The sequence below is a fragment of the Penicillium roqueforti genome (assembly GCF_015533775.1).
Source record: "Penicillium roqueforti strain LCP96 04111 chromosome Unknown scaffold_06, whole genome shotgun sequence".
NCBI lineage: Eukaryota > Fungi > Ascomycota > Eurotiomycetes > Eurotiales > Aspergillaceae > Penicillium > Penicillium roqueforti.
In genome coordinates, this window is record NW_024067570.1 from 436,278 (window position 1) to 459,250 (window position 22,973).

At 49.4% G+C, this 22,973-nt stretch overlaps 6 protein-coding genes across 6 annotated transcripts; 2 read left to right on the forward strand and 4 right to left on the reverse strand.

Moving 5' to 3' along the window:
• Nucleotides 1–614: 614 nt before the first annotated feature.
• On the forward strand, nt 615–2,226 carry LCP9604111_3688 (pyridoxal phosphate-dependent aminotransferase; the record flags this gene model as incomplete). Its single annotated transcript, XM_039071303.1, has 4 exons — nt 615–699; nt 755–1,230; nt 1,283–1,568; nt 1,625–2,226. 4 exons carry the CDS (start codon nt 615–617, stop codon nt 2,224–2,226), a joined length of 1,449 nt encoding a protein of 482 aa, XP_038930351.1.
• Nucleotides 2,227–8,064: 5,838 nt separating this feature from the next.
• LCP9604111_3689 (putative C2H2 finger domain protein) lies at nt 8,065–9,143 on the reverse strand (the record flags this gene model as incomplete). Its single annotated transcript, XM_039071304.1, has 4 exons — nt 8,065–8,656; nt 8,716–8,795; nt 8,850–9,041; nt 9,090–9,143. The coding sequence occupies 4 exons, from the start codon at nt 9,141–9,143 to the stop codon at nt 8,065–8,067; spliced, it is 918 nt and encodes a 305-aa protein (XP_038930352.1).
• Nucleotides 9,144–15,906: 6,763 nt separating this feature from the next.
• On the reverse strand, nt 15,907–17,151 carry LCP9604111_3690 (uncharacterized protein; the record flags this gene model as incomplete). Its single annotated transcript, XM_039071306.1, has 1 exon — nt 15,907–17,151. One exon carries the CDS (start codon nt 17,149–17,151, stop codon nt 15,907–15,909), a length of 1,245 nt encoding a protein of 414 aa, XP_038930353.1.
• A 390-nt stretch (nt 17,152–17,541) lies between these two features.
• On the forward strand, nt 17,542–18,921 carry LCP9604111_3691 (3-keto-steroid reductase; the record flags this gene model as incomplete). The annotated part of the gene is made up of 2 exons (XM_039071307.1): nt 17,542–17,606; nt 17,667–18,921. The coding sequence occupies 2 exons, from the start codon at nt 17,542–17,544 to the stop codon at nt 18,919–18,921; spliced, it is 1,320 nt and encodes a 439-aa protein (XP_038930354.1).
• A 733-nt stretch (nt 18,922–19,654) lies between these two features.
• LCP9604111_3692 (mannose-1-phosphate guanyltransferase) lies at nt 19,655–20,924 on the reverse strand (the record flags this gene model as incomplete). The annotated part of the gene is made up of 4 exons (XM_039071308.1): nt 19,655–19,674; nt 19,732–20,755; nt 20,824–20,867; nt 20,918–20,924. 4 exons carry the CDS (start codon nt 20,922–20,924, stop codon nt 19,655–19,657), a joined length of 1,095 nt encoding a protein of 364 aa, XP_038930355.1.
• A 677-nt stretch (nt 20,925–21,601) lies between these two features.
• On the reverse strand, nt 21,602–22,636 carry LCP9604111_3693 (uncharacterized protein; the record flags this gene model as incomplete). Its single annotated transcript, XM_039071309.1, has 1 exon — nt 21,602–22,636. One exon carries the CDS (start codon nt 22,634–22,636, stop codon nt 21,602–21,604), a length of 1,035 nt encoding a protein of 344 aa, XP_038930356.1.
• Between the last annotated feature and the right edge of the window lie 337 nt (nt 22,637–22,973).

A 22,973-nucleotide genomic window follows, 5' to 3' on the forward strand; every position in this document is an offset into this window, starting at 1 on the left:
GTATCTCAATGTCCACGAACGTACGAAGCTTCCATATGATGTATATGCCTATTTTTTTATATTTCCGGTGGAATCTATACCAGACCTATAATCCGTATCGGGATGCCTATCAGATCGGGATGCCGGAGCAGGTCGGATAGCCGATATTCTTGGCAAGGCCAGGTTAGTCTACTCCGTACAGCTACGATGTATACGGAGTAGCTATAGCTCTGTGCTATAGCTCTGTATGGGAATAGCTATATTTATAGTAGCAGCTGAATATGATACCCGAAACGTAGTTCCGGCACTCCCGGCTACTATTCGGAAGATCGCCCACTAAAAGACTAAATAGGAAATATCTCAAGATCACACCGTATTGGTCTGCGCTATTAATATATGCGCGGAGCGCCTGTTGCCCCTGAGGATTGAGGGAATTATGAATAGGAGTCGAGTCGGTGTGCTCGTCCTAGTATGTGTTGGCAAGCGGCCTTTGCGTCCTTCTATAAAAGAGACCCGGCTCGCTGCAGATGACTTTTTTCTTCACTTTTGCCCCTCCCACTTCCGAGAGTTCCCTATTTTTCTTATAAGAAAGGCGCTGTAATCATTTTTATAATCAAACCAGAACACTCGCAAGAATGTCGTTCTCCGGCCGCCGCCTGAGCATCCTACGCCCGTCCGAGAACCGCAATCCCTCGGCCAAGAAGGAACTGTCGGATAACGGTATGCAATGACACGTTTCTGACATTTCTAGCTTTCTAACTTTGGAAACCCTCAGAACTCAACTCAGAAACCCATCGGCAATTTCGAGAGGCTCACGAGGGTCACCGTCCCCACGCCGGTCTCGACGCTTCCCGTGCCTCCACCGGTGTCGTCTGGTGCACAGAGCGAGCCTGCGAGCATGGCTACGCCGATGATCCTTCCAGCTGGGCTAATCTAGGTCAGGGAGCCCCCGAGGCTGACGACGGCATCGAGGGAAGTTTCCCTCGCCCAACTGCTATTCCCATCACATCCGCTTCCCGGGAATATGGCCCGACCGCCGGTATCAAGCCATTACGCGCGGCCGTCGCTCGTCTGTACAACGACCACTACCGCCAGGGCAAGGAGAGTCAGTATACCTGGGAGAATGTCTGCATTGTCCCAGGTGGCCGCGCGGGTCTGATTCGCATTGCTGCCATTCTCGGAAACTCGTATCTGTCCTTCCCCATCCCCGATTACTCTGCGTACTCGGAGATGTTGTCTCTGTTCAAGAACGTGCGTTAGAAGAGCTGAGCCCGAAATGTTGCCGTTTACTGATTCCCTGCAGATTGCGCCCATCCCCCTTCCTCTTTCCAAGGAGGACCACTACCACATCCACCCCAACAAGATCGCCGAGGAAATCGCCCGTGGTACCCAGGTGCTGCTGACCTCCAATCCCCGTAACCCCACAGGCCACTTCATGCCGCAAGACGAGCTGCAACAAATTCAGGACCTCTGCCGTGACCGCGCGACTCTGATTCTGGACGAGTTCTACGGCGGATACAACTACACAACGGGCTGCGACGGAACAACAATCAGTGGTGCATCGAACGTTGTCGACGTTAACAAGGATGGTACGATACCCGCGCCGAAAACCTAATTTTTGATCATGGGCTAACCGGACCCACAGACGTTCTCCTGATCGATGGGCTCACAAAGCGGTTCCGCCTTCCTGGCTGGCGAATTGCGTGGGTGGTCGGACCCAAGGATTTTGTCGACGCCCTAGGTTCCGCAGGATCGTACCTCGACGGTGGTGCCAACGTGCCATTCCAAGAAGCCGCGATCCCGATGCTGGAGCCGTGGCTGGTGCGCACGGAGATGAAGGCGCTGCAGCAGCACTTTATGGAGAAGCGCGATTACGTCCTGGGCCGTCTGTACGATATCGGTTTCCGTGTCCAGGACGTCCCCGGCGCGACCTTCTACGTCTGGCTCGATCTGACTTCCATCGAACCCCCTCTGCCTGAGGAGGCTAACATCTCCGACGGTCTGAACTTCTTCAGTGCGCTGCTGACCCAGAAGGTCATCGTTGTGCCTGGTATCTTCTTCGACTTGAACCCGGCCAAGCGTCGTGATCTCTTCGACAGCCCGTGTCACCACTTCGTTCGACTGAGCTACGGGCCTAAGATGGATGTGTTGAAGCGGGGTCTTGATGGTATTGAGCGTGTTGTTAAGCGTGCTCGTCTGATGGGCGCGCCGAAGTGGGATGCTGAGGTTGCCGTTGCGGATGAGTAGGCCTTTTACTTTCACCTTTTGTGTCAACACCAACTTGCTAGCTCGGCTGGTAGCTGGAAGGGGGTTTATAGAAAGGCTTAGAGAAGCTACATTAGAGTATTCATGCACATATTTCAGACTGCGTCTTGTCTTTTTTCGAATAACCATACCTAACATAACGGAACACGAGGTCGCCATTGCATGTACCACGCAAGTACCGATATCACGTAACTACTGTATCTGCTCATGTTCAAGCCGAGGAGGGGTGGTCAACATCGCAACGGCCCAATCTCCTCCCAGCCAGCCTCGGTCAAAAAGCCATTCACCATGTGCTCGCGACATTCTGACTCTGACATTCTGACTACTGAGAGCCTTAACTAGCTACCCAATTTCCCCAGCCAAGCCACATCAGCCCCCATTTCCAAAAACCTCCGATCAGCCTTTACCTCGGGAATGCAAGACTGGTATCATCTTGTATCTGTGCCAGGATAGCTATTCCTAGATAGGAACCTGGTCTACATGGTACAACATCTTTATCCAGCCCGGATGACGTCGCACGAAAAAAGGCTTATAAACGCAGCCGTTACCAGCGTCGTACACTAAGATCAACTATATTATTATCAACTGTACGGGATAGGAGTAAGTTATTGTACGCCCAGGTGGATATGGATATGGACATGATACGGATACACACTTCCCCAGGCACTGTGATAGGCGCCGGTATTCTCGTCTAAAGTTTCCAGATGCGGTTAGGCTGAGTGCCTGGGGCATCTGTGAGAATTGCGGGATGGCTAGTTAGTTAACTATGGCGTCCTGTATTTTATTGCTGAGGTGATGATTTGTTTGTATTCGGACTTGATTGACGGACATGTACTACTCGTACTAAGACGACTTCGTGTCACGATAGAAACCGTATAAAACGAGGATCCGATCTGGAAGCAGATCTGGTTAGCACGCCTTAGGGTGGAAGAACCAGATAGAGTGGGTTGATCTGATGTAACAGAATGTCTATGTTGTATCTCCTCGGCACACATAGCTTCACTTTAAGATGCTGATCTATGGATCCCGCGCAATCTAGACCAAACATACCTTGAATACGAACTCTGGTTCATCGAACTCCTTTCCAGAAGATATAATTTTAGAATGTCGAAACTTTCTAGCCGAGCGGTAATTTCAATTGTATTTGTTTTTTCGGTGTTTTTTTCGGTGTATTGTCGTTTCCAAAACCAAATTCGAACTTTGAGATCGGCCTGAGCCGCAAAAATACCCGAACGGACTGAAATCCGTCGATCGCTCGTATCCAACTTACCATTTCAAGGTCCGACCCACGGCTTCATTGTACCTGGACATCACCTCGATTCGGAAACGACCTCGCGTCCAACTCATTGGATAGACCCCGATCTGAGATGAACGCGTCCTCTACCCCATTCCACAAAGCTTGTTTCTGAGGTCTCATGGATCAGGCTAGTCTGACTCCAGACGGAATATGTCATGAGTTGGGGATTCTCACATTATGTATAATGGAATCGAACTGGATACTCCACTTCTCCTTGGACTCCTCTTTTCTTACCATGCCCGATGTAGACGGTGCAGGTCTTGTCGGGGACCACATGGAACCAGAAACTCACCGGCTAAGAGGTGAGTTTCGAATTGTCTTCGACAGGTTACATTGTGGATTTGCCAAGTGTTTCTTTCCTGTTTGCTTTTGGGCCAATGTGGTTCGGTCGATTATTCAGTACGATAATATACTGGATTACCGTTCCAATACACCAGTACCGGGGTCCAGTGGACCTTCGGGAACGGTCCATAGCGTCCGCAATGTCAAGCGTTGTGACAATACCATACCCGCACCTACCAGGTTCTGTGCCGTGTACCCCGGTGCTCCCGAAGGCCCAAGCTCCTGACTTTGGATACACATACATAGTGAGTATACAGTATATAGTATATATTGTAGTTACCGTATAGAGTATACAGTATATTATAGAATGCAAGTACGTATATCATTTACATACTTCCTTTCGATAGGTTAGAAATAACCCCGATTCAGATAAATACCCGACCAGGGGTTCTTACACACTACATACCCCTTTAGGAAAGAAGTTAAAAGCTGACGTCTCCACCCCGCGTCAACACCGGCAAGCCAGACTCCGTGCAACGGCGCCTACTAATTAATTACTTTTGCTTTACGGAGTACTCCGGAGTGCGGAATAGGAAATAGCCTATGTCCTAACTCCGACACTAGCTATATAGTTAACATTCTGTGTCGTCTTCTATTTTCCTATCCAGAACCTCAGTAGCCATACACCATATACAATATACAACATAAGGATATCCATGATAACTACACATCCTATTCCTAGTTCTAGCGAACTATTATGTATCGAGCTCTGAATATTCACACGGCAGTCCAGCTTGGGTGGGTCCATCCTCCTAATCCCCCTTAGATCGCCGTTAGAGAATACCCCCACACCGACTCTTAGGACCGACCCTAGGGATCTCACAGCGGAGCTTATTACGGAGTACGGAGTACTTATTTACTCTCCTATACCAACTATAACTATTAGATTGTAATCAGGAAATGAGTCCATAGCCGATCAACCCACAAGCGGAAATAGTTGCGCATAGCTCTTCCCTTCCAACCCTTGAGGCTTGCAGTTCTTGTCCTATTTCTCTCTGCTCCGGTATTGCGCTTGTTGCAAAATAGGTTTCAAAAATACTGCTGTGCTTCGATGTCGCTCGTATGATGTCCTCCATCTATTGCCTGCCCCTGGAGAAAAATCAAGGCCGAGTAGCCTGATACGAGGAAAAAAGGCTTGGCTTGGATTGGGCAGTCGCTGGATATCATGCCTTATTTGATTTCTCGATTCGGTGAATCAGCCTGTTTCGTTTTCTGATTGCATGTTCCATCGAATTTGAGTCTTCCACCATATACACGCAAGATTGAACCAATCACCATCGCTCATATTCCGTCTCAGCCCATCCATATCCTGATACATACAATATACCCCAGCAAGCGATTAGATTAGATCCTAGTCTTGCCAGGGAATGTATATGCGCCCACGGGAGTAGCTGCCCCGTTAAGCGAACTTGAAACTCCGGTACGCCCGCCCAATGCCATTTCCAGTCCTGATCATCGTCCGAAGTCTGGATTTGCATTCGCCGGGCGGATGTTCTACGGAGTTACAGGGTACGGAGCACGGAGTCCAACCTTACTTACTTAATACTAGTATATTATAGTTATTGCATGGCGACTCGGGAAGTTGGGCCCCATCGCAGGACGGGAGCGCCACTTTGTGATTTGGTAGATCGATTGGAGGGAGATAAAATGAATACTAGTATACATCACTAACTACGGAGTAGCTAGGCTAGGATCAGTAAATTAAAGTCTCAGATGGTACTCGGTAGAAGCGAGATGAACAACTCTCGGGACCCCGTCAAGCCTCCACGATTGGGGGGTATTGGAGACAACTAGTCAAACCAGACCCCGTTTTGAAGGCTAGCACAACGCCCAGTTTGCGTAGTTAGTTTTGTGACTTGCATGCGGGAGGGGCGACCCCATGAAACACGAGAAAAACACGAGGAAACGCCCACGGAGGCACTTATATTGTTACTAGTATACGAGATAAATCGTAGATCACCTCGGCTCGAAGTAATATGAGGCTTTTTGCGTCCACCTACATAGATTATAGAGTAGTATAGAGTAGTAGCGTCCGGAATAGTGCGCAGGTACATACATACATACCATCCAGTCCGCCGGGAAAAGGCCCGACAGGCCGGGTCTTTGTGTCCTTATTCTCCTCCGGCTGGAAATAAATTGGTGATCCTTCTGGAGGCGGGATCTACCGGCCCTTTCACATTCCACACGTTCACCGGGGTTTAATCTCCCCACTCTCGGACGGCTTTGTTCCCCCCTCTTCCCCCTGCCCCCCCCCTGTATGGATCTGCATCAGTGTCTAGGCCCAAAAGTCCGGAGACTCCGTTTGAATATTCAGGGAAAGAGATCTCCGCGAAAACGAAAAGGGGAGGTAAAACGGCAGACAATCAGGAGGAGAGGTTGTAGTAATCCATTCTATTTCAAATCGGAAATGGTATCCGCCTGTAGTTTGAGAGCCTTACAGTAGCCTGACAACCCAATAGAAAACCGGTTTCGGGCTGCAGGCGATAGTCGAATAGAAGGATGTCGATATTTGGCACTACGTACAATGCCGTGGGATACTCGTCCGATCGAATGCTCTTTTAATTCATTTATTTCAGTGGTTTGGGCCAGATATTCGAATTAAATCTACTTCCTGGCATTTCCCCTCCATTCCTCGATTCTGATTGGCTGCGTCGTATATATATCTCTATGCCAATGAATCCCAAGTACCTTGTACGTACCTTCCAACCCAACCCAACCCCGTATACAATCAAGCAAACCTACACAAACTCCCTGGTACGCAGGTGTCTCACCAAGGTCTCGTCTCGTCTCGAGAAGCGGCAAAGGCAAACAGACCCTTGTTCAAAAAAAAAGAGAGAAATTTTCCTGTTCGCCACAAGGCCTTTCCAGGGCCAGGGCCAGGGCCAGAGCCATGTACACTAAACTAACACACTAATACTAACACACTAGTTAACCAAGGACTCCTCTGGACCCGGTACCCCCACGGAGCTGTCGACTGATATTTTGATTTGCTACCAGTGGCGATATTGTTCTAGACAGAGTGCAACGTTGGATATGAATCGAAATCGGTTACTCAATAACTATGCAGAGCAGGGAACTAGTCCGTATCCGCTTTGGTGGAGTAGTCTGGTAGAGATAGATCCCTACCGAGATATCCACCAGGATTCATCTAGTAGGTAACTACGGAGTATGTTTGAGGGATAAAACAAATTGCTGTTGCATTCGGGATCTCGGGGATGCGAAGGGGCCGAATGGATTCTACAGGGGTGTTGTTGCAGGCAGACAAATGTATCATGATACTGTGACTAGATATGTTGTAGTTAGACAGTAGTAGAGAGTCATGGAAATAATTTTCTAGATCTCTGAAGTGTCCTTCCTAAAAAAGAATATTAATCAATATAATTGTCACCGATTCTAGAAGGGTAAGCGAAAACGAGTGCGACAAAAAACGTCTTTGTTAGCGAGACAGGGTTGCGCTCCTCGAATTTCCCTTGGCCCTTGGCTCTGTCCTTGGCTTTCCGAGGAAAATGGGGCCACCGCGTGTAAAAAAAAAAAAAAAAGAAAAGAATTTGGAACAGAAGGAATCGAGAAGCCCACGAGTCATGCCATGTAATTTATTTCGATCAATCAGACATGATGCTCTATGAACTATGTACTCCGTAGTTCGAGGACTAGTTTGAGGATGTAGGATAATATGAGAGGCTGAGAAGAGAAGTGAATATACGATGTGGAAAGGATTTCTGTTCAAAGGCTAAGTCCTGGAGCCAATCAGAGTGCAGTTTCCATCGCAGTAATATTCCTGGGAAACAACTAGCTGCTGCTGATATATCATTGGGCGATATCGGAATGACCGTCTTACGACCAATACACGCAGGGGTAGGGAATAGAACAGAAAAAAGAAGAAAGAAAAAAACATCCCATGTTCAGGTATCAAAAAAAAATGATTCGCCGAGAAGGGTAACACCTTTGCCTCCGTTTAAAATGACAATATATAGAAAAAGAATAACATAATATCGAAGGGGGAATCCATAATCAAAGCGCCGAACCCTAGAAATGGAGCAGAGATAGGAACCAGAACCAGAAACAAACATATGCGGATTTCTGATCTGCAAAAAAAAGCAAAGACACAGCCGGAGAAAGCAGGGAAAGTCGTAACGGGCATTAAACACGCATTGGGTCCACAATCTAGGTGGAGTCTCGTCTTAGCCTACTCCCAAAAAGCCCCAGTCAGTCCCTTCGGCTTGGTTCAAGAGACGGGAGCCTGGGGGTTTGTACGCATAGTTTGGGTGGTATGAAACCATCATTGGTTGTTCGGGTGGCAGTTGATGGCCTTGAAAAGACGGGTGTTGGTATTGTTCTGGGAGGTAGTTGGCGCGCGGGCTGGTCTCGTAACGCTGTTGCATCATCTGTAGATATTGTTGGTGTTGCTGCTGGTGCTGCTGGTGCTGGTGCTGCGGATGCGCATGGTGCTGCGGGTGTGGCTGTTGCGGGTGTGGCATGTTTACCGGCGAGGATCCAGGTACAGGCTGCGGCACGATCGGAGGGGCAGTTTCGTGAACCGGCACGGAGCCCATCGGCACACTCTGTGGCGAGTAATACTCATGGCTCGGCGTCGCCGATTGCGGGTAATACGGTTGCTGGCCGAGCATGTACTGCTCACCTGGGCCCGAGACCGGCACGGGTGTTTGGTGGTACGAGTGCTCGGAGGTCGCATCTTCTGAGGATGGTCGGGTCAAGCTCCCCGGGGGGTGAGAGCGATGTTGGTGTTTGGTGAGGGTGGTCTTGCGACAAAAACTGCAGTTTCAACAAGACAATTAGAATAGCGCTGTCGACTTTCCACGCAGAGTACTTACCTGCGTTCGCAGGTAGGCTCGTGGCATATATATGGTCGCTTGCCGGTGTGGATTCGGCGATGACGGGCCAAACTGGATGACTATAGAAATTAGTAAATGGAGTAAATGCGCCACATACAGATTCAAGCCCTTACATCTGAAAATGCCTTCTGACAGCCTTCATGGTCACAGACATGAGGCTTCTCGCCAGTGTGGGTCCTCGAGTGTACGGTCAAGGCACTGCGCTGAATAAAGCTCTTGTTGCAGTCCTTTACGGTGCAATGATACGGCCGCTCATTGGTGTGAATGCGATAATGGCGACAGAGATCGGATTTGCGATTGAAGGACTAAACCGGTTAGAGGATGACGAGTAGAGCCCGCGGAGATACACCCACCTTCGCACAATGCTCCCACGAGCAGTTAAAGTCGCGCCCACTGCCTGGAGCCATGATGAGACCCAAGAGCGCGAATAGCTAAAGCGTGGACTTGGAAAGCCAGGTAATAGACAAAGGGGAGGGGGGGGGGAGGGGAAAGAACGTAAGCGCATATGCGATCGCAGACGACCTTGAAATCAGAGAAAGAGATCCTTGGTCAGGCTGGATTGGTAGCCGGGATGTTGCGAACGCAGAGCATAATATAAACGAAATGCGCTGACAGAGATCAAGATCCAGAAGAGGGGAGCCTCAAGTATTAGAATATAACCTTGAAGGGGGAGGAAAAACGGCGCGGATGGGACCGTAGAAGAGCATATTTATTTTATTTTGGTTTTATATCGGTTATTTATTATTTTCTTTTATTATATATATATTATTTATTATATTATTATTTCCCTGAGGTACCAGGTACACTCGTTGATATATCCTATATACGAACAGGCCTATCAGCTCGCAGCTTAAATATCACTGCCTAGCTCGACACTCTCTTTCCCTAATTCATTCCCAATTTGTACAAAGAAATACATGTCTCAACTCGACAGGGTAACACATCGGCAAACCGTCTAATACCTGTGGAGGTAATTTATTTCCAAACCTTCAGACTCAAACTTTGACTGTCAACGGGATACCTCTGAAAATGGTAAATTGCGATAGCCCATGGAAAAAAGAAACCCCCACATTACCAGCTTATTTACCAAATGCCCCACCTCGGCCCCCGAATGACAAGACATGCTAACCGGACTGGGCATGGTATGGTATGGTATGGATACGGTGTATATGACCGTATTTTTGAAACCAGTTCTTGGCCCCTTTAATATCGAACTACCTAACTAACTTGGTAACTAGTTAACTATAATACTATTATATTGTATAAGAGACTGAATATATACTGTATACAATTACACTTCTAAAGAAGCCACCAAGTAACTTATGTAGATGATATATACTCCGTACTATGTACCTCTCCATTCATTGGGGGGGCTCGGGAATCCGTCCACTCAACGACTCCCAAATAACAACTTACACAATCAAGCCAAGCCAATTTCCCAAGGTTAGCCGCGGCCGAACTCCTCCGATCTAGTTTCCAAATGAGAGAGGGTCACGACGGAGTAAGGTCACCGACGCTAAAAACGATCTTCTCCAGGAAGTCAATGGGATTGGCGGTGCAGAACTCCGTACTAAGTAATTTCCCTAGGGTCTAGAAGGACTCCATTAATATCCGCGTCTCCATAAACAAAGAACCACAAAAACACTTGCAACATTACTCTCGGAAGAAGTAAATAACAGTAAGAGAGAAACGACAAATGCAAGGGATGCCCTATGACGCGGCGTCTGCACCCCGTAACGGTGTTCGCAAATGGGTCAGGTACCCCAGCTCTCCCGCTTGTCCACCCCGAACAGCCCCAAGGCCTCGGGTCCCATTCCCTTAAGGTTGGGGCTGTTCCCGTCTCTCCACTTGTTCTAAATTGTATGTGTCTGTGTCTGTGTCTGTGTATATTGTAGTGTATATGTTATATGTTATATGTTGTACTTCTACATTCACATGGTCAGTCCATAGACTTTGATATACCCATGCTATCCCTGAACAGGCACTACTCTCACCGTACTCCCGTAGCGCCAATCACAATATTTGCTTTTTATCCATAGCTGGGTCGATCACTTAGCTCCCTTCGCACCCAAAGTCTGCTGTATAGACCACTTAGCTTCTCATGTTGGTTCTAATAAAATCCAGTGGCGAAACCATCTCAGCATCCAACAGATAGCATGTCGCCTCACAAGGCTTATCGGGTAGACTCGGTTAGCGCGGGATGTCCCCATTGCCAATCGATAAACTCAACAAAAGGTGTCGCAAGAGGCTTCGAGATTCGCGCAACAACTACGGTGATCAGAGCCGAAAATGCCAGAGCGGGCTAGAGATCTCCTGGCAAAGTCCAACAGCTGAACGAAAATAGAAGAGGCGTTTGGGTGACCACCACTACCTTCCTAATCCTACTGAACGTGGCAATCCACTCGCGCTCATCTTCACTGCGGTGATCTTCTGATCTTACGACCTTAATACACCAGAGTAATGAGGACCGACCTATAGATTCCCTGTATTATTTGTTTTTCACTTCTTGCTCGCTTTGCGTGATCGACAAACCCTGTTTACAAGGTATGGAGGGATGTATAAAGTACTTCGAAGAGCTTCGCCTAACGTGTGCAGATCTGTTGCGGTAGCTTACTTGGTAGGCGGAGTGAAGTAGATCTCGTTCGAAGGACCAATAGTGCTGCATATCCGGATCGTGATGATGCACGCAGTGTACGAGGCAAGCAGAATGTGTGGATTGGACCCACACAAATGCTCTTGAGTGGCTAATGGAGACAGCCCGGCTCAGCCATTGAGGTAATCGAACATGACATAGGAATCAAAATATTATTGGAAATGAATTATGGGGATAAACGGTTGTAAGAACGAATGGAGATTATACTGAGAAATGCTATTGTATGTTGTATAGTGTACATAAAATTGCACAGCCCACTATTTCCCTAAGGGTCCAGATTTGTCAACACGAAACATCGAACAGAAACCCCCGATCAGAAAAGAGCGCCAATGTCGCCGCCGATCATAGATAAACCGCGACTATCATTAATCGGTTCCCTGAATACACGCTACATGAAACGGTAATCGCTCGGCTATGATAAGTGTAGGGTGATCAGGTAGGTACAGCACATGCATGCTCCACTTGAGGCATATATGCATATTTCCATACTCCATACACTATAGTAATGCCGTAAAGCAGGGCGCGGCTAGTAGGGCAAGAGAAAATCAAAAACCGGTGTGCTTGCATGCGAAAAAAGAATAAAGGATAAACGAAATGAGGCGTCATTCAGAGATACCCATGAGCCTGGTGTCCGGATTCTTTGTTCTCGCGTGCAGACTACTAAGACTAGTCTTATTTGTGGAGTGGATGGCTTCCAAATAGGGACGGGCTCGTTTGGGGGCCATATCATATTTGGAATTTGGATATTGATAACTCCACCGTCTTGCCCAGGTGATTGAAATAGGTAAAATGCAGGAGAAGGGAGTCGGAAGTTGTTGCAAAGCTGTTCGAAGCTGCATGCGCATCACATCACGCAAGGACAATGGCTTTCAAGCGGTTACCATGGAGTTCGATAAGGGACTCTGTTTTTCGCTATTTTCTTTTTCCTCTACCTTTTTCCCTTGATCTGAGAAGCTCTGACTACCCCGCATTTTGTTTCATCTTGGCGATTAAGAGAGGATATGACGCTGTCGGGGAGCTCTCTGATTTGGCCCTCAGTCTGCCGCTAACAGCGTTGGTAATTGTTGGTAATTGGTCGTATACGAAATATGAATCATTCGAATGTACGGAGTACCTGGTACGGAGTCCAATCAAAACGGATTCACAGTGTGAAATAAACAGATCGGACATATCTCCATGTCGATCACCTATACCCATGTGAAGATTGGGAAAAAGGTTACCAGCTCCAAGGACCAAAACAAATATCCTCCACATGCTCCGAAAAGCCACTAAATTAATCTCCGACGCGCGCATGGCGACGCAGTAATGAGAGCAGCTCATTGGACTATCCATATCCCCCACTTTAGACCTAAGGAAGCTAAGAAACCTGTGGATTCTGATTCGGCAATCTGGCTGTTTACTCCGCGAGCTTTCTCACCAAGGAGGCGGTAGACGGTATGAATGTGGTCATGTTTTCTCCAAGCGTGCGTACGGTCGATGATCGATGTTAATATCCCCGGAGTGGAATAGGCCGGAACAAATTCCTCGCATTTCTCGGCCCTTCTGTGCCATTTCGCATTCTCTCGCTCTCGTTGCGCGAATGTCGGTCAACGCCGGGCTTTGCCTATCAGCGCTCGATGATAACTTACCGGCCAGGATGTTGCGACAAGGCGAACAGCCACCACTTGACCCCTTGCAGGTATTTTGACTCTGGTTTCGAAGTTAGACACCACATGTTGGTTCTGAAAGCCAACAACGCCAGTGAGAAGAAGAGAAGAATGTGATCAAATCAGCGGAAAACTTACCGCAAGCCCCTATCACGGCTGACAGCAAAGGAATTCAGTCCTCCTTACTGAACGCCCGGGAGTGTCTTGCCGTAAGAGACACTATCTCCGAGCTCCTATCTAGCACGAATATGTAAATATAGAAGATACAAGATACCTCGAAAGAAAACCCAGAAATGACGTATTGGAGTTTGGCGTTTGGAGCTGATTCCGTCCTCCCCCGCAAAAATAAGACAACAATATGTACGAAATTCCCGCAACCCACCGTTTTCCGTGCAAGGGGGCGTTGATAACCGCAACACACGGGGGAACATCGGCTCTATTCTGTACAATGACCGTCCCAGGTTACTTTCAAACAAGCCCGGTGGAGCCTGGCGAGCGAGAAACCCGAGGGTTGAGGGATAACTAGCGGCTGGTGTTGCCTTGGCCTTGCATCATTTGCCAGTCCAGTCATGGGCAATGAACCTTGCTCATTCGCAGTGGATGACGTTTTTCTATGGGTTTTTCTTTGTAGGGCCGTCTCGGCCGTCGGGTACGCATGCACGCCTTTGCTGCAACTAACGTGCTATGGAGCACAGTCGATAGCGTGGCTTTATAATCCTTTGGTGGATGTTTGGGATACAGTGGTGTTCCGTCCGAGTAAAATTGAGCACGCCCCCTGAGGTCCGCCGGGTACGGGAGGTCCACCGGTGCACGGTCCAGGTGGGAGGTTAGGTAATCACTTGGTTATGTTTACGTAAGGTGTCTGTCTCCTTTCATACATAACAAACTAGTTATAGTCTATAATAAGACAGGGAGATCCGACATTTGCGGTTGATATGGCTGTAGGGCTGACAAATGCCGACCTTGCAATCTGACTTGCATGGCTGACATGGTGCACGTGTCTGGAGCCTGAGCAGCTATAGCCATCGATTGCTTGTCGGCGTTGGTAGATGTTTCATCTAATAGAAGTGTACATAGATATCACTGTAGTCAAGTGGCGAATGATATCCTGTGAGGCACGGGAAGCGAAACAAGGCCAAGGGTTGATGAGACTGGAGATACCTCCAGCATACACCTCTTTTCTGAAATCCGTACAATCGTAATAATAAATACAATACGGAGTACAGAGCCTGCGAATACGGAGTAAAGCTATTAGCGTGATGCGCAAGGCAGATCTGACCTGGGGCGCAGCGCCACATGTATAGAATACTAAGACAAAAGCACAAATCAGATACATCAGGCAATCAACCTCAGCCGAGAATAGCAATATGTCCGTGATATCCACTAAACCAACTCCAAAGTACCAACTAACCAACCCAGCTCGAACTTTACCAACTCGTCACCCCACGCTCACGATCAAACCCAGCCCGCAACTGCTGCCCGGGCTTGAGCAACTTCCCCTGCAAGACCGTATATCGAATAATATTCTCACACTCCTCGGGCCGCACACGCGCCAGCCAGATTCCCTGCGCCGCACCCTCATCAGGGGCCCGCCCCTCCCCGTCCGCAGGAGCATCCCGCTTGTACCAATCGAAGTCGCGGCGGCGGTACACAATCACATTCGCGGAGTACTTGTGACCGCCGACATGGCTGATGAAGTAGATACCTACGCCGCCGGGCCGTTGGTCGTCCATGTCGCGGTACAGACCGAGTGGGCGCAGGTGGCGCTCGAACTCGCGGCGCAGGAGGGGTGCAGATTGTCCGCAGCGCGCATCACGCGTGCGTTGCGAGCAGAGCAGGATTACGGCTGCGTGCGGGCTGGGGTGGGATTTGAGGGAAGTGGGGATTGATGTTGTGGATGGGTGTGGGAGGTCTATTTGCGTAGGGTCTTGGTCTTGGTCTTGGTCTTCCTCTGTTGGTTTTTCTGGAATTGCGCCTAGTGGCGTTGTTGTTGTTAGGGTCCGGTTGATGAAATTCTCGATCAAATCTGGGACTAGCTGTGGGGTGACGTCCTCGACGACGGTGAAGCTCGGCAGCAGGATGACGTTTGTGGGCTGTTTGCCTGCGTCGGCTATGTGGTATTCGTCTGGGACGGGCATGTTGGATGCTGACAGTTTGAGTCGCTGTGAAAAGGGGTTGTTAGTCTCTATGTCATTGACTTTGGCAGGTCGGGATATTGTCATACCCCGTTGCTCGGCTCCAGTCCTCCCTTTTCAATGGCTTCCATGACGCTCCCTTTCTCGTCTGCCACGTCTCTCACCCAATCTGACTTGCCCGTTGCGACGAGCATATGTGTCGCCCATCCGTTGACTTGTCCGTATAGTTCGTCTTGCTGATCGACATCGAATTTTGCGGGGTATTTGATCGTACATGTCGCGCAGTCGTGCAGGCAGTCTTCGCCGTCTACCACTGGATCGACCTTTTTGAAGAGCTTATCGCTCGACGAGACTTTTTGGAAGCCATCTGCAGCGAGGGTATTGTCACCCACAGCGTCGGTGGTGATGTCGGTCCTGGAGGAGGCGGCAGAGACATTGGAGGAGCTAAAGAGGGAGGAAGTCCCGCGGCGAAAGAGATGCATTTTACACGATATGGATATCTTCTTCAACAATGGGAAAAAGGAGAAGATCTGCTAGTTTGGACTCTTTTTTCTGATGACGAGTCGTCGAATGATAAACTGATCTTATCAATCATTTTGCAGGTTTTGCCAAGGACAGGACTCGGAATGTTTTCCGCCTGACTAAGTCCATCCCCACTTCCAAGGTTCCGTTGGCGCAATTGCGTGTCCAAATAGCGTTGCTCTATAGGTAATATACAAGTGTGAATGGATTATTATCATTGCCTACGTCCAGCGTAGTCAATTGTATACGGCAAATCTGTCGGATCTCGTGGCTGCCTCAGACGAATAACACTCCCTCCCGAACTGCCGGATTGGCCCGAGGCCACGCGTCGTAGAGACCTCGTAGAAGGGGTATGAAGAAAGCTTCGTGCCACGGAGGATCCACTGTCCGTTGACAATTCAGACGCGGCATCTTGCCTTGCGGGCGCAGTGTCATACCCGGACTGGGTCTCCCAGGTAGACGTATTCGATGGGCGAAGGCTGTTACTTCGCATGTACCCTAGAGTCCCGTCATAACCATAAGTCCCGGTATCTGTTTCTCTCTCATCATCCGAGGATTCAATGCTAGATTCGCTATAGGCTCGCCGGGAGCTAGCGCTGTCGCGAATTTCATCCAGGATCGGTGGTGCAAGGGATGTCATCCCCCTCAGAATCTCCGCGAAGAGGTGCATCAGGTCGCGGAATTCCGTCTCGTGTAGATCGCGCGTCGAGAATCTGGCTTGTTCGTACAGCGCAAGGAAATCCGCACCGAGTTCTGGCGGATTGATAGCCCCGAGGGACGTCAGATGGCGGATATATTCTCTCAGACCCATTGACGCTGGACGCTGTAATACTTCCACCACGCGTGTATCCGGGAGAGACTGTATCGTAAGGTCGCCTGACGGATCGAAGTGGTATGTGGGCGCAGATGATAATGAATCAATAGGGGCAAGGGAGACAGCTTTGGCTTCAATCAAGCTGGGGAGTTCGTGTATGACTGTGCGGTATGGTAGATTCGGTAAGTCTGGCGAGTCTGGCGAAGACCAGCCGGGGTGCTCGACATGGCCCCATGGGGGTCGTTCGGGGTCGATGAGAAGCGATCTGTATTTTTGGAAGCTGTCCTCATCGGTGGAGACGTCGCGTGGGCGGGCTTGATAGGCGATGACGGCGCTACGGATGAGGCCTTCCTTTACCAGTCGCCTAACGCTCTTGTTCACATCTTCCTTTTCCACGGGGATCCAGGCTTTGGGTATGCCGGTGAGTGCACTGCGATTCGTGTAGATGCGTGTCGCATAGATGAGGACTGCAAATAGGAAGGTGATCACATATGCGCCGGTAATGAAGAAGATGTTTGTGAGTCGATTAGTCTCGTAGCATTGGTAAATGGCGTCCGCTGGTGTAAGGAGGATGAGGCAGAAAAGGACGATAGCGAAGAAGAAGAAACCGGTTGTGTTGAGAAACCGCTCAAGTCTGACTACCATGGCTTCCTGTATGCCAGCTGCACGACATTTGGGTAAGATTTAGCAGATCTCAGCCATAAAACGTGAAAAGCGAGTATGACGGGAACCTTGGAACAACCCGTGCAGGTGGACTACGAATCCGATAACGATAAGATTAAAGTTGAACACGTGATCTGTGCGATGGGCACTTTCCCCGTTCGGTGGATTTTCGACAAGAGACATTGACAGTGCTCACTTCGGGGGATTCATTTCATCTCAGGTGCTGCTGATTGCCGCGTGTCTTTTCCATTGCGACAACGCGCAAAATCCTCTCCAACCTCAGCTTCAATCGTTGAGCATCTTATCACGTTAACCCCTATCTCCGATATCAAGAAAATTGCCGAGTCAACAAACTCGCCGAAGCAACAAGCCATGGATCAGGTCAAGTCCGCTGAGCAGCAAAATATGTTGCACATCCTGGTGACAGGGGCTAACAGGTGCAAACCTCTCAATATGCCAATTCAGCTCAATTCCCTATACTAACTCAGACCATCCAGCGGCCTCGGATTCTCCATATGCTGCCGCCTTGCCGACGAATTCCTCTCCTCCCACGCAGAATCTGAATCTCTCACCATAATATTCACAACTCGAAGCGCGCGCAAAGCCCAAGACACAATCCGCAGACTAGAAGCACACCTCCAAGCAACCTCCCCCTCCGCATCTGCCGCCGCGCGCGTCCACTTCGTCTCAGAGAGCGTCGACCTCGGCGATCTCCGCTCAGTGCGCGAACTTTCCCGAAAACTAGTGCACACTCTCCCCCGACTCGATTCGATCGTTCTGAATGCCGGGCTGGGCGGCTGGTCCGGCATCAGTTGGCCCACGGCCATTTGGGAGGTTTGCACCGATCTCCTCCACGCGGTGACCTGGCCATCCTATAAGCTAGCGCCGACGGGCGTGTTAACAAACAAGCAAACAAAGACGGAAGAAGAGCCCGCGCTCGGAGCAGTCTTTTGCGCAAATGTCTTCGGGCACTATATGCTGGCGCACAACCTGGTTCCGCTGCTGAAGCGGGCGCACACGAACGGGCCTGGCCGTGTGGTCTGGGTTTCTAGTCTCGAAGCGACTTGGAACTTTTTCAAAATAGACGATATTCAGGGTTTGCGCACTGATGCGCCGTATGAGTCTTCTAAGGCTCTCACTGATATCCTCGCGCTGACTTCCAATCTGCCGAGTACGGCCCCCTGGGTTGTCGATAGCTTCTTGCAGTCTGAGACGGAACTTGACACACATGCTATCCACACAAATGCCCCCGACGCGACCCCGCGCATGTATCTTTCTCACCCTGGTATCTGCGCCACATCTATCATCCCGCTTATTCTGCCCCTTGCGTGGGCGATGATTGCTGCTTTCTGGACTGCGAGGATGCTGGGCTCGCCCTGGCATCCATTGTCTACTTACCTCGGCGCTTGTGCTCCGGTCTTCCTCGCGCTGGCATCGCAGGCTGACGTGGAAGCTGCCGAAGAGCCTTACCACCGGGCTGGTGGCGGTAGAGCGAAATGGGGTTCGTCTTGCGGGCGTCTTGGCATTGAAAGTGCGGTTTCTACTGAGGTCGACGGCTGGGGACATGGAGGTGTTGTCGGCACGCCCGTCGTTGAGGCTGATCGGCTCCGACGTCGTAAGCGCGGCGCAGAAGATCTTACCAAGGAAAAGAGAGAAGAGTTCGAGGAACTCGGACGCCAATGCTGGAAGCAGATGGAAGAGTTGAGAATTCAGTGGGATGAGATCCTGGATCGAGCTGAGGCTCATTCCTAGACACGACTTTGTCAAAGACACATTATGCTTCTCTCAAGTCAATTTCCTGCTTAACTGATTCAAGCAGAACAGCTTCAATGACTGTATGTAATTTATCCCCAAATATGTATCTAATATTCCATCCATGATACTTCTACAAAGATATCTGATATGAAACATCTGAAGAATCGTGTTAAAGATCAACTAAACTTGTATCTTTTTTTGCGAATTTCGCCTCCCATTATTTACATCAACAGAACCAGCCCACGCCCATGTTCTCATTAAAACGGATATGGCATGATTTCTTTGCCCATCAATTGCCAGAAGACTAGCAGTAGTAAAAAAAAAAATCGAAAAAATTGAATGAAAACAAGTGGCCAAGCGCAGGGGAGCGGGGATGTAGCGACGAAACCCTCAATATGTAGCACTAAAACGGGGATAGCTCGAAGGATAAACGTAGACAAACAAAACTAAAAGAAGTTATTTCTTGCAAAACAGCCGAAATCGCACGCTTTCACCATCTAGGTTTCTAAGTGCATTATCGGACGGAAGGGAGGAAGTTGTGAGGGCGATAAACCGTCAAGGAGGAAAAAGGCAAGCCGACAATAGAAGAGAAGACAGAAGAAACGCAGTAAACGACTCCGGTTCTATGCATCAAGAGGGCGGACTGGAGGGTGGTATCGGCACGAGAGTTGAAGGGAGGTATTTCAAAAGGCATAGCGACGTGAAGGAAGAGGGGGAAGTAGGAAAAGGATTACATGATGATCGCGGGAACTGTACAATTAATTAGTACATGTTTGTTAGGGATAGTGATCAGAAACGAAAACTTACCATCAATGTTCTGCTTGATGCTCTTGTGGGGCAGAATCGAGCCACCGTTGACATATACCTCGTCGGCGATGGTAACGTCGTCCCCGAGAACTGTAACGTTCTCCAGACGCGCCCAGCGTCCAACAGAGCTGTTCCAGCCAACAATGGTGGACTTGATCCAAGCGTGGTCCTTGACCTTGCAGTTCTCCATTATAACGCAGCGTTGAAGACGGACACCGTCGCCGACAACGACGTTGGGCCCGATGACTACATTAGGACCAATACGGCAGTTCTTGCCGATCTTGGCGGTGGGGTCAACCATGACATTTCCGCCGTAAACGTAAGGCTCTGTGTGAGGGGCAAGCATCTTGGGGTTGCGCTTGGCCAGGGAAGTAAGGTATAGGCAAGTACCGGTGAGGAAATCCTTGGGCTGACCGACGTCCATCCAGAAGCCCTCGAGATCGTAGGAGTGAAGCTGGCCCTCCTTACAGATGGCGGGGAAGGTCTCCTGCTCGATGGAGGTCGGGCGGAGCTCGATGCGCTTTAGAACACTAGGGTTCAGAATATAAATACCGGCGTTGATGCGGTTTCCGACGAATTCGACGGGTTTCTCGACAAAGCGGTCGATGCGCGAGGCATGGTTGGGCTTGTGCACGACAACGCCATACTTGGAGGGCTCGTCAACTTTAGTGACGACAATGGTGCCCTCATCACCGTGGCTTTTGTGGAATTCGGCAAGCTCTTTGAAGGGGTAATCGCAAATGACATCCGAGTTGAGCACGAAGAAAGGCGAATCGTCCTTGCCTAGGATCTCCTCCGCCAGCTTAAGCGGGCCAGCCGTGCCCAGCGGTTCGGACTCGACGGAGAACTCAATGTTGACTCCGTATTGCTCCTCGTACTTCTTTAGAGCTGCGACCATCACATCCGGGCGGTAATTGACGGCAAGAACGATATCAGTAACACCCGCAGCAGCCAAGCTCTCGACCTGGTGCAAGATCATGGGCCGGTTTCCGAACTCCACCAATGGCTTAGGAAGGGTGAGGGTCTAAAATAAATCAATATTAGTATTGCCAAATAGACAATAGGCCATAAGATAATCATCGGGATATTTACCAGAGGACGCAGACGAGTTCCGAACCCTCCAACAAGAATGAGAGCTGTAGAGGGGTTAGCGGGGAGACATGGAAGCATTGACAATAGCACATACCCTTCATGATGTATTGGAATTGAAAGTAATAGTGAAAATTAGAGAAAATTAGGAATAGAGTAGAGAGGCTAGGAGAAGCAAAAGGAGAGACGCTCTGTTATTTAGGGAACACCTGGCCGTTGATGGATTTATTTTTGTCCAAGTGGGGGCACGTGAGTGGCGGTGATTGGAGGGGCCTGTTTGCGGGAAAAGGGGGCCATATACTTCGACTTCGGCTGTTTAGAGCTGTGGTGACTGCTTTTGGATGTTTGGGATGAAATGACTTTGTACTTTGCTTGCTGTGAATGGATTAGGCATTCCTCTAATTACATTCCAAGGAACTAGGCCGCTCTGACGCGTGGATGAAGTCTCTGATCTCCTGAGGTCTAGTTCAGCCATCCCCGGCCAGTATGTCCAATGCTATTGCATGATTTATACGACAATGCAGATGGCGCAAAACTAAACCTCAAATTCTTATGGTCATGAGGTATCGCCCCTGAAACCTACATATACGGAGTCCTCCGTAGGTGATGGGGAGATTGGTGGTGGGGGGATATTCCCTGTTTCCCCTCTTCCGTTTCAGATACAATTGGTCTGGCGCTAGTACGTACACTAAAGACACATCTCTACGGAACCTACGGATATCAAGTTAACATTTCACATAAAGCATGAAAGCAATAGTTACTACTTTGACCAATTAACTAACTACTGCGTATCCGGAGGTAATCCACATGGATGTGACATTCCAACCGAATCCGTCACAAACCGCAGCATCCAATTTCGTACTCTGCGGGCCTTAAGGGCCGGCGGATCATCCTGGGAGCTAATTTCTTGCATTCTGCCCTGATAGAATCCAACTGCATCCGTCACATCCACCGGTTGTCGATGCAACAACTCGGCCGTGGTCATCCCTCGGCGCAGACTTTGTCCGTACACCCGGTCTTGGAATGTACTGAGTCCGACGGTCCGGAGCAAAACGATGTCGCGAGGTCGAAGTGATGCCAATGAACGACCTAGACGATCCGGTTCATTGTTTTTGGCGGTCGGCTTCTCTGGCTTAAGCCAAAAATTGACTCCAAACCCAGCCCTTGTCTCGTCTCCAACGACAAGCTCGATGAGGTCCAGTTCGGTTTTCCATTGTCGTGTTACTATGCGACGTGGGGGGTGAACGGCCAGCACTCCCACAATCATATTCACCGTCATCGTTTGCGGTGCGATCGATTGGATGTACCTGGCCGTGGGAAGATCTTTCAAATCAATGAGGGACCCAGGATTATGGAGAATGCGAGGTGACCTCGGAGTGTCTGTCTTGTCCAGCCCCGTAGTGCTAGCCAACATGCTGTCCTCGTCCAAACTGCTCTCCTGCGTGGAATCTGCTACGTACACATCTGAGCCAGCTACCTCGGACGTTTCGTGGATGGCGAAAGAATGGTCGTAGAATTGAAGAATCGAATCTTCTGATCCTTGTGTCGCATCTGTCGCAACAGCCAGTTGATGCGAGATGAAAAAGGCCGGGTCCTCATAGTATTGGAAAGAGTCATAATTTTCACCTAGCTTGTCGACTGATGCTGACCGTAACACTCTCCATCTTACAGGTGGTTGCTCCAGGGATAGCTGTTGTTCTGTACTCGTCGTATTCTCGTAAAATGGAGGTATGGGCGTGTTGAGAAGCTCGTCTGTATCCCAATTCAGACTTGCTGGCAACGGAGCTCCTACCAAGAAGATATATTTTCGAGACATAGCAAGTCTGTCTTTAAGAATATGCAGGTCAAGGGGAGCTTGTCCGTGAGAAAAAGCGTGGGCCGAAATGTCGATGGAGCCATTGAGCAGGGGGATCACAGGGCCCTTTTAAGAGCCTCAAGAAGGTGATGAAGTTCAAATGCTCGTGGACGTCAAGACGTTGCAATTTGTAAAGATCGGGGTGCGCGAACCATGGGCAGCTTCTGTCAATGGCAACAGCCCTGGTGTACCTGGCCCTTCCCGGCTACTATTACCCGTTTGCTACCAATTTTCTCTGCCAAATCGCCCATGCATAATTAATTCATACAAATTTTCCCCATTAAATCTCCTTCCATCC